General features: G+C 46.2%; 1 protein-coding gene across 1 annotated transcript in view; it reads left to right on the top strand.

Moving 5' to 3' along the window:
• Window positions 1-17,758, top strand: part of STIP1 (stress induced phosphoprotein 1) — a 280,715-nt gene that overhangs the window by 34,353 nt on the left and 228,604 nt on the right. Inside the window, exon 2 of the mRNA XM_068259732.1 lies at window positions 14,735-14,944. Coding sequence (XP_068115833.1) covers window positions 14,735-14,944 — 210 coding nt within the window. The remainder of the gene's footprint in view (window positions 1-14,734; window positions 14,945-17,758) is intronic.

Below are 17,758 nucleotides of genomic sequence, written 5' to 3'. Positions count from 1 at the left end.
GAATGTATTTGGCTGGTGTTGGCTCCGACCACGTTTCTAACCCTAACACTCAATGACCTAGTTTGTGAGCTTTGCATTGTTTGGCATCAATTTTCATTGAAATGAAACAAATCTGGCTGTGGCTCCACACTGTTTTCTGATTTTTGAACCCCAGACACCCAATGACCAACTGTAGCAGGTTTGAGGCATCTGTTATTAACAGAGCAAAAAAATGGAAGCAATTTAAATATTCCCCTTGAAAATCAACAGGTGAATTTTTAATTGGCTATTATAGGCTCCACCCACTTCCCCCATAATAATCTCAGACACCCAGTGACCATCTGGGCAAAATTTGAGAACTCTTGCCATTAACAGTGTAAGAATGGCTGCAGTTAATATTTTCCTAGTGAAATTTGTTTTTGGCTCCACCCACTTTTTGTAACCTTGACCCACAGTCACTCAATGACCAAGTTTGTGACCTCTGGGGTCCTTGGCATCAATTTGTAATTTACCAGTGAGGGGAAACTAATCTGATTGGCTGCTTGTAGCTCCACCCCTTTTCTGAAATTGAACCCCAGTGACCCAATGACCACCTGTACCAGGTTTGAGGCTTCTGCCATTAACAGTGCAAGAAAGGCAGCAATTTAAATATTCCCCTCGAAAATCAGCAGGTGAATTTTGATTTTCTTTTTAGGCTCCACCCACTTTTCTGAATATTAATCAGTCACCCAGTGACCAAGTTTTAAGCTTTTGGGCTTCTGCCATCAAAATTGTGTGAATGGAAGCAGTTTATCCAGTAAAGTAATCTGATTGGCTGTTTGTGGCTCCACCCCTTTAGTGGATTTGAACCCCAGCCACTTCATGACCGACTGTAGCTGGTTTGAGGCTTCTGCCATTTTTAGTGTAAGTGGCAGCAGTTTCAATATTTACCTTAAAAATCAATAGGTGAATTTTGATTGGCTGTTGTAGGTTCCACCCACTTTCCTGAATATTAATCCCAGTCATCCATTGACCGACTGTCACGTTTGACAACCCTGCCAATAACCAGAATGGCTGAAATCTAACAAATCTGATTAGCGGTTTGTGGCTCCGCCCGTTTAGTGAATTTGGACCCCAGTCACCTATCAGGTAAGAGGCCTCTGCCATTAAAGAGACTCTGAAGCGAGAATTAAGTTGCACAGTAGTGCTATACATATGCACTCCCTTGCATGACTGTTTTGAGTCAACGGAGAACGTTGTGCAAATTGAACGTGAAGGCAATTGCCGTTAACTGGGTCCAAATCGAGCATGAAGAATGTTTTAGTGCTAGGTACACACAATGCAATTTTACGCTAGATTTAGCTACCAGATCGATTCGCCCCCACCCAACATGTCTAATCTTAATTTCGATCGAAGAGAACAAATAGTTTGGAAAATCAATCGAAATTAAGATCAGATATGTTGAGAACAATCAATCTGGCAGGTAAATCTAACAGAAAATTAAATTGTGTGTAGTTAAAAATCAGGTATGCAAGTGACAGTTTCTGTCTGGGTCAGACTGGGTTAGACTATAGCGTAACCCTCACTGATCAGTAATAACAGCCATAAAATACTTTTTTCATTCAGCTGTAACCAGACCCATTCCAAAGCCCTGGTCAGCGCAAGTATGTCTGCGGGAGTACACATGCACTCTCTCGTGGGAAGAGGTAGCCAGCGTGTGTGGTCACCAGATACCCAAACGTACTGTGGATGTACGCGTAGTATGTTCGGGTCTGGTAACAGCACACGCCGGCTGTGAAGACGTACTCCTGGGGACATAATGTGCCTGCACCGATCCCGCCGACCAGAGCTTTGGAACAAGCCGGTTAGAGAGAGATAAAGAGAGACGCTGGGCCATAGGAGGTGTGGTAAGCCTGTGCGCACCTCCCCACACAGGGCGTCAATTTTCAAATCAATTTAATGTCTAATGTATCCTTTGAAATTGCCAAGTTTTGGTAGATGAAATGCCTTTTTATGTTACATGCTTTCAATCAACAAGACTGTTATATGCAAATTAGGAGTCGAATCTTAAAGAGAAACTCCAACCTAGAATTGAACTTTATCCCAATCAGTAGCTGATACCCCCTTTTACATGAGAAATGTAATGCTTTTCACAAACAGACCATCAGGGGGTGCTGTATGACTGATTTGTGCTGAAACCCCTCCCACAAGAAGCTCTGAGTACCGCGGTACTTTTGGCAGTTTGTTACAATGTAACAAGGTTCACAGACAGGAATTGACTGTTTACAGCTGTCTCTAACAGCCAAAACAGCTAGCAGCAGCTACATACCCTGCCCACAGTAAAAATGTCACCATGTAATGTCAGAATGTAAATCGGGGAGAGGAAAGATTTTACAATGAGCAAACACTGACTAAATCATTTTATACATAATTATTGTAAAATGAAGCACTTTTTTTTTTTTTTTTTTTAACTACATTATTTTCACTGGAGTTCCTCTTTAAACTGAGCCGGACGATTTTTGTACTTTACAGCCCTTGAAAGAATGCTGCAAAATTGGTGGAAAATCTTAGTAAATTAACAAGTTGCAAATACTTTTGGCTTTAGAGCCCACAGCACTTAAAGTGGACCTAAACTCAGAACTTTCTCTGTTCTCTAAAAGATAAGCAACAGCACAATAACTTTCATGAAAAACATTTTTTGTTACAGCTTATAGAACTGCAATCCAATCTGCAGTGGGTTTACTTCTGATTTCATGGAAGCAGACAAAAGGTTAACAACCTGTGTTTACATATTGGCTGTGTCTGCTGACTGCCGAATTTTTGTGCTGGCACAACTGAGAGATCAAATTACGATCAGAGCAAACAGGAAATCCTGTTCAGAATGGGATTTTTATGTTTGGCTTCGATCGGGATGACGTCATCGACATCATCCACATCATGGCGTCGGAGGGAGTCCCGTTTCACCCCTCAGCGCTGCCTGGCACTGATTGGCCAGGCTGCGCACAGGGTCTCGGGGTGGGGGGCCCTGTTATGCGGCGGGTAGCGGCGCATCGGCGGCGATCGCGTACAACACGCAGCTAGCAAAGTGCTAGCTGCGTGTTTAAAAAAAAAATATATGAAAACGGCCCACCAGAGCCTGAGCAATCCAGCACGGCGGTACTGGACGAGCTGAGCTCGTCCGTAACGCCAAGCTGGTTAAGGTCACCTCAGCAATACAAACTGCTGTCCTAAAGTCTCTGCTGACCCCTGGTGAGTTCCATTATTTTGCTAGACAGTCTGGTTCAGAAGCCCATTTATAGGGAACCATAGATGAAAATGAAAAAGATTTTATACATACCTGGGGCTTTCTCGAGCCCCATACGCTCTGATCGATCCCAGGCTGCCATCCTCCTCTGCCAGCAGCTACAAGAACCGGAGCCAGTCTAAGCTTAAGGGAAGTGTGCCGTTTGCGTATCTCTGCAGCAGCCGCTGGAGAGATACGTAGAGGGCGCACTTCTCCTGCGTGACTGGCTCTGACATCAGTGATGGGCCCCGGTTCTCGTAGATGCAGGCAGCGGAGGACGTCGGCGTGGGATTGATAAGAGCGTATGGGGCTCGAGGAAGCCCCAGGTATGTAGAACATCATTTTCATTTTCAAGGTTCAGGTTCATCTCCGGTCCCCTTTAAGTCCCTTCTCCTTGCACTAACCTTTCATAGTCCTCTAGTGATATCTTCACCAGGTAGTTGCACTAATACAGAGGTAGCATTGCTACACACATACAGAGGATTGAGCATGCTGTCACAATCAATTGGGTCTATGCAGAAGGCTTTATGCCTAGTACGCACAATTCGATTTTTCTGGCAAATTTACTGCCAGATCGATCATTTCCCAGATTTCCGATTGAATTCCCCCCCCCCCCTCCTAATTGTATGTGTACCAGACATTAATCGAGGCCATTGACAGAGGGGAAACATCTTGTAGTTCGGGGAAACTATTGTTTTGATGATTTTATTAGTATTTCTACTTTTTTCTGTTGTGTGGTTGATTTATTGTATTTATAAAGTGCCAACATATTACGCAGCGCTGGCCATTAGTTAAGATTACAGACAATATTTAGGGGTCACATACAGCAATAAGACAATACAGGAATACAAGAAAACCAGATCACGCTGCACAGTATGAGTACAAGGTAATGCTTAGTCAGTCACTGATGGGAGCATGGAAATTAGGCAAGTTGAGTTTGCTCAAATGCATAGCATGGGTGCACAGTAATGGAGGTGCATGATCAGGTAGCACACTAAAGGAGGACCCTGCCCAAAGGCTTACAATGCAGAGGGAGAGGTAAGGACACAAAAGGTAGGGGATCAGAGTTTAGCTGTGGGTTTAGAGCACTAGTGAGCTGTGGTAGGCCAGAGTGAAAAGGTGAGTTTTGAGGGCCTTCTTGAAGATGTTGGAGGGGGATGCCCTAGTGGGTGGAGGTAGGGAGTTCCATAGTGTTGGAGCAGCTCTTGAAAAGTCCTGGAGGCATGCATGGGACTGGGTGATGTGGGGGCAGTTAGGCGAAGTTCATTGATGGAGCAGAGTGAGCGGCTATGTGTGTACCTCCTGAGTAAGATCGGAGATGTAGGTTGGACAGGTTTTGTGGACAGATTTGTAGGTCACAGTATCTTGAATCTGATTCTGGACTGGATAGGAAGCCAGTGGAGGGATTCAGAGGGGAGCCGCTATGGTGGAGAGATGAGTGAATAATTCTGGCTGCCGCATTCATGATGTACTGCAGTGGGGTAATTCAGGTCATAGGGAGACTAGACAGAAGTAGTAGAATGCAGTAGTCAAGGCGGAAAATTATGAGGGTATGCATGAGGAGTTTGGTGGCAGAGGTCAGGAAAGGGCGGATCTTGCAGATGTTATGAAGGTGGAAGTTGCAGGACTTTGTGAGGTTTTGGATGTGGGGGGTGAAGGAGAGTGCAGAGGTCCAGGGGGACACCCAGAGATCGGACTTGAGAGGTAGGGCAAATGGTAGTGTGGTTGTGACATGCGTATCTGGGAGGTTCAAGGATGGCCGGGGTGGGAAGACCATAAATTCTGTTTTGTCCAGATTTAGTTTTGGGAACCTAGCGGACATCCAGGAGAAAATGGCTGATAGGCAGGAGGAGACCTTGTCTATGGTTGTGGTGGATAGGTCAGGGGTGTGGAGGTAAATCTGGGTGTCATCTGCATGCAGATGATGGTTAAAACCCATGGAGGAGATAACCTTGCCGCTGGAGGATGTGTATAGAGAGAACAGTAGGGGGGGGCCAAGGGCGAACCTTTGCACTCTCACAGAGGCGTTGTTGGGGGTGGATGAGGACTCATTGAAGGAGCGGTTGGAGAGGTAGGATGAAAGTCAGGGCAACGTCATGAATGCCCATGGACTGGAGGAGTAGGGGACATTCCACTTTGTCAAAAGCTGCTGAAAGGTCAAAGAGGAGGAGGAGAATGGAGTATTTGCCTTCAGCTTTAGCTAAGGCGAGGTCATTGACCACTTTGGTGACAGTAGTTTCGGTTGAGTGGGCTGGCTGAAATCAAGATTGCAATGGGCCTAAAAGGGAGTTGGCATTGAGGTAGTTGGTCAGGCGTTTGTGAGCCAGACACTTAAGGAGTTTTTAGTCAAAGGGGAGGAGGGAGATGGGGCAGTAGTTGGAGGGTAGTGAGTTGTCGAGGGAGGGTTTCTTGAGCAGTGGTAAACAGTGGGCTGCTTGAAGTCTGAGGGGAAGGTGCCTGTGGATAAGGAGAGGTTAAACAGGTTAGTGAGGACTGGGGCCAAATCCATGAGGTGAGGATGGAGTGAATCAGAAGGGATGGTTTCAAGGGGGTGGTAGTGGTATGGGAAGTCCAATAGGTGGCTGACTTCCTCAATGGGAAGGAGTGGAGGAGGAGCTGGATGGGAGGAGTGGGAGATGAGAATTGAAGATTGTATATTTCCTGACGGATGCATACAATTTTGCTGGTGAAGTGGGTGGCTAAATCTGTGGCAGAGAGGGAGGAAACTGAGGGTGGTGGTGGGGGAGGGGGGGGGGGTAGAGGTGTTTAAGCAGGGAGTTGAAAGTGGCAACGAGATGCTGGGGGTTGGAAGCTTGTGCTCCAAAGGCTTGGTGAAGTATTCCTGCTTTGTGTCAGCAAGGGAGTGTAGAACTGCAGCAGGTTTGCCTTGTACTGTAGGAAATCCTATTTTTTTTTTTTTTCCCTTATATGAGATAATTGATTACAGAAGGGTGTTCCCTTTATTTCTTTTGTTGAGAGGCTATCTAGGTTAAAACACTGTTCTCCCCAGAATTGTTTTCCAATCGGGTGGCATGAAAAAGTAGCTGGGGAGGTAAGGTCACGTTGGTTACTAGGAGGGGGACATGCTGGATGCTACTGGGTGGGGAGGAGAGTAAGTGGATCATGCTGGTTGCTTTGGAATGAAGGAGTGGGTATGTAGGATCACGCTGGGTGGAGGAATCTCGCTTGAAACTGCTGATGGGGGTAGGGTGGTTGAACTAGATCTTGCATTGAGTGGTGCTGTTAGGGTGGGCATTCAGATACAGTGGCTTGCAAAAGTATTCAGCCCCCTTGGGTTTTCCACATTTTGTCATATTACTGCCACAAACATGAATCAGTTTTATTGGAGTTCCACATGAAAGACCAATACAAAGTGGTGTACACGTGAGAAGTGGAACAAAAATCATACATGATTCCAAACATTTTTTACAAATACCGTATATACTCGCATATAAGCCGACCCAATGCGCCGTTACCAGGGGAACCGCTCTTTCCTGCCCCCTGCATCGTGACAGCAGCAGCGCCGGGCGCGCTGCTGTGATACACTTACGGAGTCCGCAGGATGAAGAGGGGAACCCGGATTAGGAAGCGGCCGCTGAAGCAGGTAATAGCAGCAGCAGCGGCCGCGGAGGGAGGGGGCGAGCAAGCGGGCGGGCGGGGGGCGCAGACCACCACCCACGACTCACATACAAGCCGACCCCCCAACTTTTGGCCCCCTTTTTGGGGGTCAAAAATTCGGCTTGTATGCGAGTATATACGGTAACTGCAAAGTGGGGTGTGCGTAATTATTCAGCCCCCTGAGTCAATACTCTGTAGAACCACCTTTTGCTGCAATTACAGCTGCCAGTCTTTTAGGGCAGGGGTCCCCAACCTGGGGGCCGCGGCCCCCTTGGTGGTCCCTGGGCAGTTTTTCTAAGGGGCCGAGTGTATATACTACACTCACAATCGGGGGGAAAAAAGGCAGGAGGGGGACTGCCGCCGCCACTAACCAAGACCCCCAAATCCCCGCCCCCCTCCCCCGGGCCCCAGAGAAAAGTTTGGTCGGTATAGGGGGCCCCGGGCTCAAAAAGGTTGGGGACCCCTGTTTTAGGGTATGTCTCTACCAGCTTTGCACATCTAGAGCCTGAAATCCTTGCCCATTCTTCTTTGCAAAACAGCTCCAGCTCAGTCAGATTAGATGGACAGCGTTTGTGAACAGCAGTATTCAGATCTTGCCACAGATTCTCGATTGGAATTAGATCTGGCCTTTGACTGGGCCATTCTAACACATGGATATGTTTTGATTTAAACCATTCCATTGTTGCCCTGGCTTTATATTTAGGGTTGTTGTCTTGCTGGAAGGTGAGCCTCCGCCCCAGCTCAAGTCTTTTGCAGTCTCCCAGAGGTTTTCTTCCAAGATTGCCCTGTATTTGTCTCCATCCATCTTCCCATCAACTCTGACCAGCTTTCCTGTCCCTGCTGAACAGAAGCACCCCCAGAGCATGATGCTGCCACCACCATATTTGACAGTGGGGATGGTGTGTTCTGAGTGATGTGCAGTGTTAGTTTTCTGCCACACATAGCATTTTGGCCAAAAAGTTCAATTTTGGTCTCATCTGACCAGAGCACCTTCTTCCACATGGTTGCTTTGTCCCCCACATGGCTTGTGGCAAACTGCAAACAGGACTTCTTATGCTTTTCTGTTAACCATGGCTTTCTTCTTGCCACACTTCCATAAAGGCCAACTTTGTGCAGTGCATGACTAATAGTTGTCCTATGGACAGATTCCCCCCCACTTGAGCTGTAGATCTCTGCAGCTTGTCCAGAGTCACCATGGGCCTCTTGACCGCATTTCTGATCAGCGCTCTCCTTGTTCAGCCTGTGAGTTTAGGTGGACGGTCTTGGTAGGTTTACAGTTGTGCCATAGTCTTGGTAGTTGGTTTACAGTTGGGTCAAGATTTGCTTGGCACCTCTGTCATTTCTGAATGTTCGCTTGAACAGTGCTCCGTGGGATGTTCAAGGCTTTGGAAAAAAAATGTGTAGCCTAAGCCTGCTTTACATTTCTCAATAAATGTATCCCTGATCGGTCTGGTGTGTTCTTTGGACTTCATGGTGTTGTTGCTCCCAATATTATCTTAGACAACCTCCTGAGGCTGTCACAGAGCAGCTGTATTTGTACTGACATTAATTACACACAGGCAGTGGCGTAGCAATAGAGGTTGCAGAGGTAGCCACCACATCGGGGCCCTTGGGCAAGAGGGGCCTCCCTCAACCCGCAGTGTTAGTTCTTTATTGGTCCTGAGCTGGTAATGATCACTTCTACAGATACTTTGAATTGTAGTAATCATTAACAAGCTGTTCCCCATTCCCTTTTTGCAGCTCTGACAATGAGGTTATGCTTGGCAGGTTTTGGTGCGTCATATCAATTATGTATAGAGTGCTTGGGGAGCCCAATGTATAACTTGCACGGGGGCCCATTGCTACGCCACTGCACACAGGTGCACTCTATTAAGTCATTAGCACTCATCAGGCAATGTCTATGGGCAACCTGACTGCACTCAGACCAAAGGGGGCTGAATAATTATGCACACCCCACTTAGTTATTTGTAAAAAATGTTTGGAATCCTGTATGATCTTTGATCCACTTCTCACGTGTGTGTGTGTGTGTGTGTGTGTGTGTGTGTGTGTGTGTGTGTGTGTGTGTGTGTGTGTGTGTGCACACACATATTGCAACCTTGTTAATTGTCATGATTTTCCTGTATAAATCTTTGGTTGTTACAATAAAAAATGTCAGTTAAATGTATCATAGGAAAAACGCACAGTAATATTTGAGAAGTAAAATTAAGTTTATTGGATCTACAGAAAGTGTGCAATAGTTGTTTAAACAAAATTAGGCAGTTAAGTAAATTTGGGCACCACAAAAAAGATAAATGAAATTGATATTTAGTTGCTCCTCCTTTTGCAGAAATTACAGCCTCTAAACGCTTCCTGTAGGCTCCAATGAGAGTCTGGATTCTGGTTGAAGGTGTTTTGGACCATTCCTCTTTACAAAACATCTGTAGTTCATTCATTCATATTTGATGGCTTCTGAGCATAGACAGTACTCATTAAACTCACGCCACAGATTTTCAATTCTCTCCAGGTCTGGGGACTGAGATGTACTTGTTCCTCTGCATGAATGCCTTAGTTGAGTTTGAGGGTCGTTGTCTTGTTGAAAGATCCAGCCCCGGCACAGCTTCAGCTTTGTCACTGATTCCTGGACATTGGTCTCCAGAATTTGCTGATACTGAGTGGAATCCATGCGTCCCACAACTTTGACAAGATTCCCAGTCCCTACACTGGCCACACAACCCCATAGCATGATAGAACCACCACAATATTTTACTGTAGGTAGCAGGTGTTTTTCTTGGAATGCTGTCCTTTTTTTTTCTCCATGCATAAGACCGCTTGTTATGCCCAAATGACTAAATTTTAGTTTCATCAGTCCACAGCACCTCATTACAAAACAAAGCTGGCTAGTCCAAATGTGCTTTAGCATACCTCAAGCGACTCTGTGCTGTGGGCGGAGAAAAGGCTTCCTCTGTATCACTCGTATACAGCATCTCCTTGTGCAAAGTGCGCCGAATGGTTGAACGATGCACAGCCCTGCAGACTCCATGTGCAGCAAGATGATGTTGTATGTCTTTGGTGCTGGTCTGTGGGATGACTCTGACTGTTCTGACTGTTCGTCGCCTCTGTCCAAGATTTTTCTCGGTTTGCACTTAAAGCCTTACCTTGAACTGAGCCTGTGGTCTAACATTTCCTCAATATGTTCCTAAATGTGGAAACAGACAGCTGAAATCTGATACCGCTTTCTGTATCCTTCCCATAAACCATGATGGTGAACAATCTTTGTCTTCAGGTCATTTGAGAGTTGTTTTGAGACCCCCATGTTGCTACTCTACATAGTAAATTAAGAGAAGGGAAACTTACAATTGACCCCCTTAAATACTCTTTCTCATAATTGGACTCACCAGTGTATGTAGGTCAGGGGTCACTGAGCTTACCAAGCTAATTTGAGTTCCAATCATTAGTTCTAAAGGTTTTGGAATCAATAAAATGCCAACAGTGCCCACATTTATGCACCTGCCTAATTTTATTTAAACGATTATTGCACACTTTCTGTGAATCCAATAAACTTAATTTCCCTTCTCAAATATCACACTGCATGTCTCCTATATGATACATTGAACTGACATTTTTCATCATAACAACCAACGATTTATACAAGAAAATCATGACGATTAACAAGGTTACACGTGTGTGTGTGTGTGTGTGTGTGTATGTATGTAAAATATATAAAAAAAAAAAAAAAAAAAAATTTATATAATGTATATGCCACGGGCTACCTGAGTATTGTTTCTGACCATGTCCATCCCTTCATGACCACGATGTACCCATCCTCTGATTGCTACTTCCAGCAGGATAATGCACCATGTCACAAAGCTTGAATTGTTTCAAATTGGTTTCTTAAAGGGATACTGTAGGGAGGTCGGGGGAAAATGCCTGCACAGCCACTCACCGCTGCCCCGGCCCTGCCTCCGGTTCACTTCTGGAATTTCAGACTTTAAATTCAGAAAACCTCTGCGCCTGCGTTGCCGTGTCCTCGATCCCGCTTACGTCACCAGGAGTGTATTTCACAGGCCCAGTATGGTCTGTGCCTGCGCAGTACGCTCCTGGTGCCATCAGCGGGAGTGAGGACACGGCAACGCAGACGCAGTGGTTTTCAGACTTTAAAGTCTGAAATTCCAGAACTGAACCAGAGGCAGGGACTGGAGCATCGGTGAGTGTCTGCGGGGGACCATTTGAGGCCCCGGGTAACTTCAATTCATTCCCCCTCCCCCCCCCTCCCCCTACGGATTTCCTTTAAATATGAAAATGAGTTCACTGTACTAAAATGGCTCCCACAGACACCAGATCTCAACCCAATAGAGCATCCTTGGGATGTGATGGAACGGGAGCTTTGTTTCCTGGATGTGCATCCCACAAATCTCCATAAACTGCAAGATGCTATCCTATCAATATGGGGCAACATTTCTAAAGAATGCTTTCAGCACCTTGTTGAATCAATGCCACTTAGAATTCAGGCAGTTCTGAAGGCGAAAGGGGGTCAACACCGTATTAGTATGGCGTTACATAGTTACATAGTTATTTTGGTTGAAAAAAGACATACGTCCATCGAGTTCAACCAGTATAAAGTACAACACCAGCCTGCTCCCTCACATATCCCTGTTGATCCAGAGGAAATCAAAAAACCCTTACAAGGCATGGTCCAATTAGCCTCAAAAGGGAAAAATTCCTTCCCGACTCCAGATGGCAATCAGATAAAATCCCTGGATCAACATCATTAGGCATTACCTAGTAATTGTAGCCATGAATGTCTTTCAATGCAAGGAAAGCATCTAAGCCCCCTTTAAATGCAGGTATAGAGTTTGCCATAACTACTTCCTGTGGCAATGCATTCCAAATCTTAATCACTCTTACTGTAAAGAACCCTTTCCTAAATAAATGGCTAAAACGTTTTTCCTCCATGTGCAGATCATGTCCTCTAGTCCTTTGAGAAGGCCTAGGGACAAAAAGCTCATCCGCCAAGTTATTATATTGCCCTCTGATGTATTTATACATGTTAATTAGATCTCCTCTAAGGCATCTTTTCTCTAGACTAAATAAACCCAGTTTATCTACCCTCTCTTGGTAAGTGAGACCTTCCATCCCACGTATCAATTGTGTTGCTCGTCTCTGTACCTGCTCTAAAACTGCAATATCTTTTTTTGTAATGTGGTGCCCAGAACTGAATTCCATATTCCAGATGTGGCCTTACTAGAGAGTTAAACAGGGGCAATATTATGCTATCATCTCGAGTTTTTATTTCCCTTTTTTAATGCATCCCAAAATTTTGTTAGCTTTAGCTGCAGCTGCTTGGCATTGAGTACGATTACTTAACTTGTCGATGAGTACTCCTAAGGCCTTCTCCAAGATTGATGTCCCCAACTGTATCCCATTTATTTTGTATGGTGCTAGACCGTTGGTACGACCAAAATGCATGACTTTACATTTTTCAACATTGAATTTCATCTGCCATTTATGTGCCCATATAGCCATCCTATGTTGTATTAGGTGTTCCTAATAATCCTTTAGGTGAGTGTATACACATATGTATGTCTGTCTGTACGTACATATTAATAGATGGATAGATAGGTTTGCCAATTCTAAAAGCTTTTCTTTCCCTGCTTTTATTACATTTTAAAGTGGCAACATCTTTACTGCTGGCAAGGAGCAACACTTCGGAATGTTGTATGTTGTGTGTTTGGACAGATCTGGTCTCCCAGGGCGCTTTTAGAGCAGAAGTCTACATAACTAAATAGCCAACACTGAACATCACTGGAAGGGCAGGGTATGTTCCAATAAATGCAGTACTGTATATACTTATAGGAAAGGTTTCTAAAGCTAAAATGAGGGTAATGGAAAATTGGGTATACTGGATAATGTATTGTATTATGTTCTACCATGTCATTGTGGTGCCTCCTGAAACCACACCTGAGCAGAGAGGAACATGAAAGATTGACATATTTACTTCATTTAAACTCTTTAGGTTGCCTGGCTGTCCTGCAGAGGTTTTGTGTCTAATGCTTTTAGCTATAGACCTTGAAAAGCATTGCAAATCAGGTGCTCTGCCTGAACTGAGAGGGATATGGTGGCTGCAATTTTTATTTATAAATCGCAGCTGAGGTTCTGGCCACACCCTCCTGTGCAGCCATGCCTGATTTGGTGCTCTTATTTTTAACCTCAAGTACTCTTGAAGTCTGGCTGGATTAGCCACACATTTGTTTCAGGTGTGTGATTTGTGAACTACTCTCGCGCTCTCGCTCGCGCTTGCTCTTTCGCTCTCTCTCTCTCTCTCTCTCTCTCTCTCTCTCTCTCTCTCTCTCTCTCTCTCTCTCTCGCGCTCTCTCTCTCGCTCTCTCTCTCTCTCGCGCTCTCTCTCTCGCGCTCTCTCTCCCCCTCTCTCTCCCCTTTAAAGAGAACCTGAGGTGGGTTCTAAGAATCCTATTAGCACACAGAGGCTGGGTCTGCATATAGTGCCCAGCCTCTGTTGCTATACTGTCTCTTCTCCCCCCCCACACGTTCTGCTGTGCCCCATAAATCAAAAGCTGTGCTAGCAATATCGCTATTTACCTCTGAACTTGTCACTCTTCCCGCTCCCCCGCCTCCTCTGTCGCCGCTCCCCCGCCTGCATCCTTTCCCTCACCGCTGATGGGAGGGAAGGGACGCAGGCAGGGAGCGGCGACCTAGAGGAGGCGGGGAGTTGGGAGAGTGACAAGTGCAGAGGTAAACAGCCGGCTAGCGATGTTGCTAGCACAGCTTTTGATTTATGGGGCACAGCAGAGCGCGTGGGGGGGGGGGGGGGAGACAGTATAGCAACAGAGGCTGGGCATTATACGCAGACCCAGCCTCTGTGTGCTAATAGGATTCTTAGAACCCACCTTGGGTTCTCTTGAAGTACAGTGTTCTCCCCAGAGCCTTTCAACTGGGCGGAGCGCCCACCTGACCCTGCCCTCCCGCCCGGCTGCCGTTTGTAGCAGAATTACTTCCTCTTGAATCATTATAACAGCAGCGGCTGTGTCTGTGCAGCCAGCTCGCTGTCATTCAGGGACGTCATCTCCGGCTGCCCTCTTCCCCAGCTCCCTTCCTAGTGTAGAAGGGCGGGGAAAGCTGTTAAGTTACACACAGGACAGATAAACTTGCACTGCGGGACGCCTGGCTCTATTCATTCCGACCTGCAAGTCTCTTGTCATAACGGGGGGGGGGGGGGGCTGCGCGCTGCTGTGATAAATGCCTTTTATATGCAGAGTTAGCTTCACACACACACTCGTACTGTCCTCACTAACTAGTGATTAAACAGATGTGGAGAGGAGAGCTGTAATGTCGCAGCAGATTTCTGCTGATAGATTATAAAAAGGTGGCATTACTGACCTTATTTCTAGAAACTAATAAAGCAGTTTAGCTGTAATTTTATCTAAACTTGGAAAAATACTTGTGGTTATTGCAGTCTAAACTTCAGAGCACTTTATTCAGCAGCCTCCTGCTGATATTCATAGCAGAGTATCTTCATTACAGATGATTGGTCCTCTTAAAGTGTGTGTGTGTATATTGTGTGTATGGTGTGTGGTATGTGCCTATATTGCGTGTGTGTGCGCATATATTTTGTGTTTGCGTGTATAGTGTGTGCATATATAGTGTGTGTGTGTGTGTGTGTGTGTGTGTGTGTGTGTGTGTGTTTTTATCCTTGGCCGCCCCCACCCATTCAGTACAACCTAGCGCCTCCCCCCAGTGTGATTCCACACCCAGTGTGACCCACCCGGCTACTTCTTCATGCCACCCGGCTGGAAAAATATTCTGGGGAGAACACTGAAGTATGTGTGTCATATGGCATGTTATATATCTATAATTTTTTTTTTTTTTTTTTTTTTTTAGGCTAATGAGCTAAAAGAGAAAGGAAACAAAGCTCTTGCTGGTGGAGAATTAGATGACGCTGTAAAATGCTACTCTGAAGCTATCAAACTGGATCCCAAAAACCACGTGCTTTATAGTAACCGATCTGCTGCATATGCCAAAAAGAGAGAATATGCCAAAGCCCTGGAAGATGGATGCAAAACTGTTGAGCTTAAGCCAGATTGGGGCAAGGTATGGATTTATGCAGTCAGTTTGAGTATGTTTTTGTTCTCTGGTTGTTTTGTTCAATGAACTGATAGTTTACAGAAACTTTTTCTAAGTCAAATGGATTTCTATATATTTTGGTCAAATGTGTTTTGAAGGCTTGCTAGAGGTTTTACAGCATTTTTATTTATTTTACCTTAAAGAGGAACTGTAACGAAAAAACGGCCCCTGGGGGTACTCACCTCGGGTGGGGGAAGCCTCAGGATCCTAATGAGGCTTCCCACGCCGTCCTGCGTCCCTCGGGGGTCTCGCTGTAGCCCTCCGTACAGCGGTGACGTAATATTTACCTTTGCAGGCTCCTGCGCAGGCGCTCTGGCTGCTTTCGCTCCGAAGGAGGCGGAAATACCCGATCGCCGTCGGGTCCGCTCTACTGCGCAGGCGCAAGTCTCCGGCGCCTGCGCAGTAGAGCAGACCCGACTGAGATCGGGTATTTCCGCCTCCTTCGGAGCGAAAGCAGCCACAGCGCCCCCGCTGGAGCCTGCAAAGGTAAATATTGAATTGAACAGTCGGCACAGTCGCCGGCTGTTCGGAGGGCTGCAGCGAGATCTCCGTGGGACAGAGGACGGCGTGGGAAGCCTCATTAGGATCCTGAGGCTTCCCCCACCCGAGGTGAGTACCCCCCAGGGGATCTTTTTGTTGTTACAGAGTCTCTTTAAAGTGAATCCGAGGTGAACTTTTACACATTGCATAATTGTGTTCCTTTCCTATTGTTTATAGGGCATTCCTCAAGCCAAATACTTTTTTGTCTTTGTTTTATTACTCTAATTCCCTATAAACTAAAAAAGCCACGGCCACAGGTTTTCAGAGAGCCAAGGCAGTAACAAGGGCTCATGGGAGCTCAGTCTGGGCAGGGGGAGGGGGAGGTGTTACGAGCCATTGATTTCAGAGGCAGAAGGGAGGAGGGAGGAGGAGAGAGGATTAGGCTGATGGCTCAAGATACAGATAAGCCTGCCTCTGTGTAATGGTTACAAACAACATGGCCGCTGTCGTCGTATCACAGGAATAAATAATGGATTTTGCTGCCCTGGGGAGGTAGAGCTTAGCGCTGTAGCTCTGACTCTATTTGCGTCAATCTGCGCAGATCGCCGTGTCTCCCTGCCCCACTCAGCGTTTCAGCTAGGGCGTTAATGCTGTAGAGGCCTGTGAAGTAAAAACAGGTATTTTGGCAGGGTTCACTCTTTTAACCCCTTGTCCCCATGCATGCTGGGATAGCCAGAATGTGAAGCCCTGGCTGCATAGGGTTTAACACCCTGAGCCATGACAGCCTGCATGGTCCATGGTATGGGGGGCTCTGGAGGAGAGGGACAGCCAAGCATCCCCTTCTCCACCAGAGCCTTTATCATATCCATGAACAAGACCCTCTCTTCCACCTCCGGTGCCCCAGGAGGAGGTGGGGATTGATGATTACGGGGGGGAATTAGAGCACAAACCCCACCCCCGTGCAGCTATCGGCTTTACTCAGTATACTCAGAGGGACTTAGACATGAGCCAACAAATGTACAACTGAAAGAAGGCTTGCAAAATATGGAAGCAAGACTGGCAGGTATAGACCAAGAGTGATCATTGTCCTGTGCTAGGAACTTCCTTTTGAGACTTGTAAAGTACAGTTGTTGTGTGTTGTTTTTTTTTTTTTTTTTTTTTTTTGCATAAGGAGGGGAATTGGAGCACAACCCCCCCACCCCCGTGCAGCGCTCGGCTTTATTCAGTATAGCTGGGAGCCCTGTCTTCTGATGAGGCACCTCCATCTCTTGCTGTCTTCCCCACACCTATCACCCCCACCCATGCTGGCACCAGTGCACCGATAGATGCAGTACTGGGAAGATGTGAGCTGCGGGGGGAATTGGCTAGGAGACTGGCTGCTGCATTCTGTACTCGTAAGGGGAGCAGAACCTTACCTGGGCATCCAACAAACAGGGCATTGCAGTAGTCCAGGTGGGAGGATATAAATGCATGAACCAGGGTAGGTAGGTCTTTAGCTGGGATAAGGTGTTTGGGATTCTCGCTAGATTTCTCAGATGGAAGGAGGAAGACTTGACGACAGCTGATACCTGCTGTCTGAGTGTTAGCTTTCCATCCAGGATCATCCCAAGGTTTTGCACTGTACAGTATCTCCTCCAGTTGCTAGCTTAAAGTGGGGAGAGCTTTAGACTTTATCCATCATGTGTAGCCCGCCTACTACCAATAACTCTGTTTTTGTTTAGAGTTCAGCCTCAACCAGCTGGTGTTCATCCAATTTTGTAATTCCACTAGACAGGCATTGATGAATGCTGATGGGTCTTGGGTGCCAATTTTGGGTCTGCGGAACAATGGTACCCTAGGCCATAGTTCTGGACTGTTGCCCACTGGGAGCATGTTGATTGGAAAGAGTAATGGAGATAGTACAGAACCCTGTGGAACTCCATAGGCAAGTGGCACTGGATTAAAGTAGTGTGTGCCCAGACATACTTGCTGTGTCCTGCCAGATAGGAAGGACTGAAACTGGCTAAGAACAGCACCCTTTAGGCCACAGTAATACTTCAATCGCAGGATTAGTATTTTGTGATCCACAGTATTAAAAGTTGGAGACCAGTCAAGAAGAATTAGAATTGAACTCTTGCCCGTGTCTCTTGTTGTAAGTAGATCATTCATTACTCGGACCAGTGCCATTTCAGTGCTGTGCCTTTTCCTGAATCCTGAAATTTTGTTATCTGTAAGCCTGGCTTCTAGCAGGTTGGCGACTGCTTTATCGATAACTTTTGATAGGAATGGTAAGTTCGCCACAGGTCTGTAGTTTCCACAGCC

The sequence above is a fragment of the Hyperolius riggenbachi genome, chromosome 11 (assembly GCF_040937935.1).
Source record: "Hyperolius riggenbachi isolate aHypRig1 chromosome 11, aHypRig1.pri, whole genome shotgun sequence".
NCBI lineage: Eukaryota > Metazoa > Chordata > Amphibia > Anura > Hyperoliidae > Hyperolius > Hyperolius riggenbachi.
The sequence above is the reverse complement of the archived record's forward strand: the minus strand, read 5'-3'. Positions and strand labels throughout refer to the sequence as shown.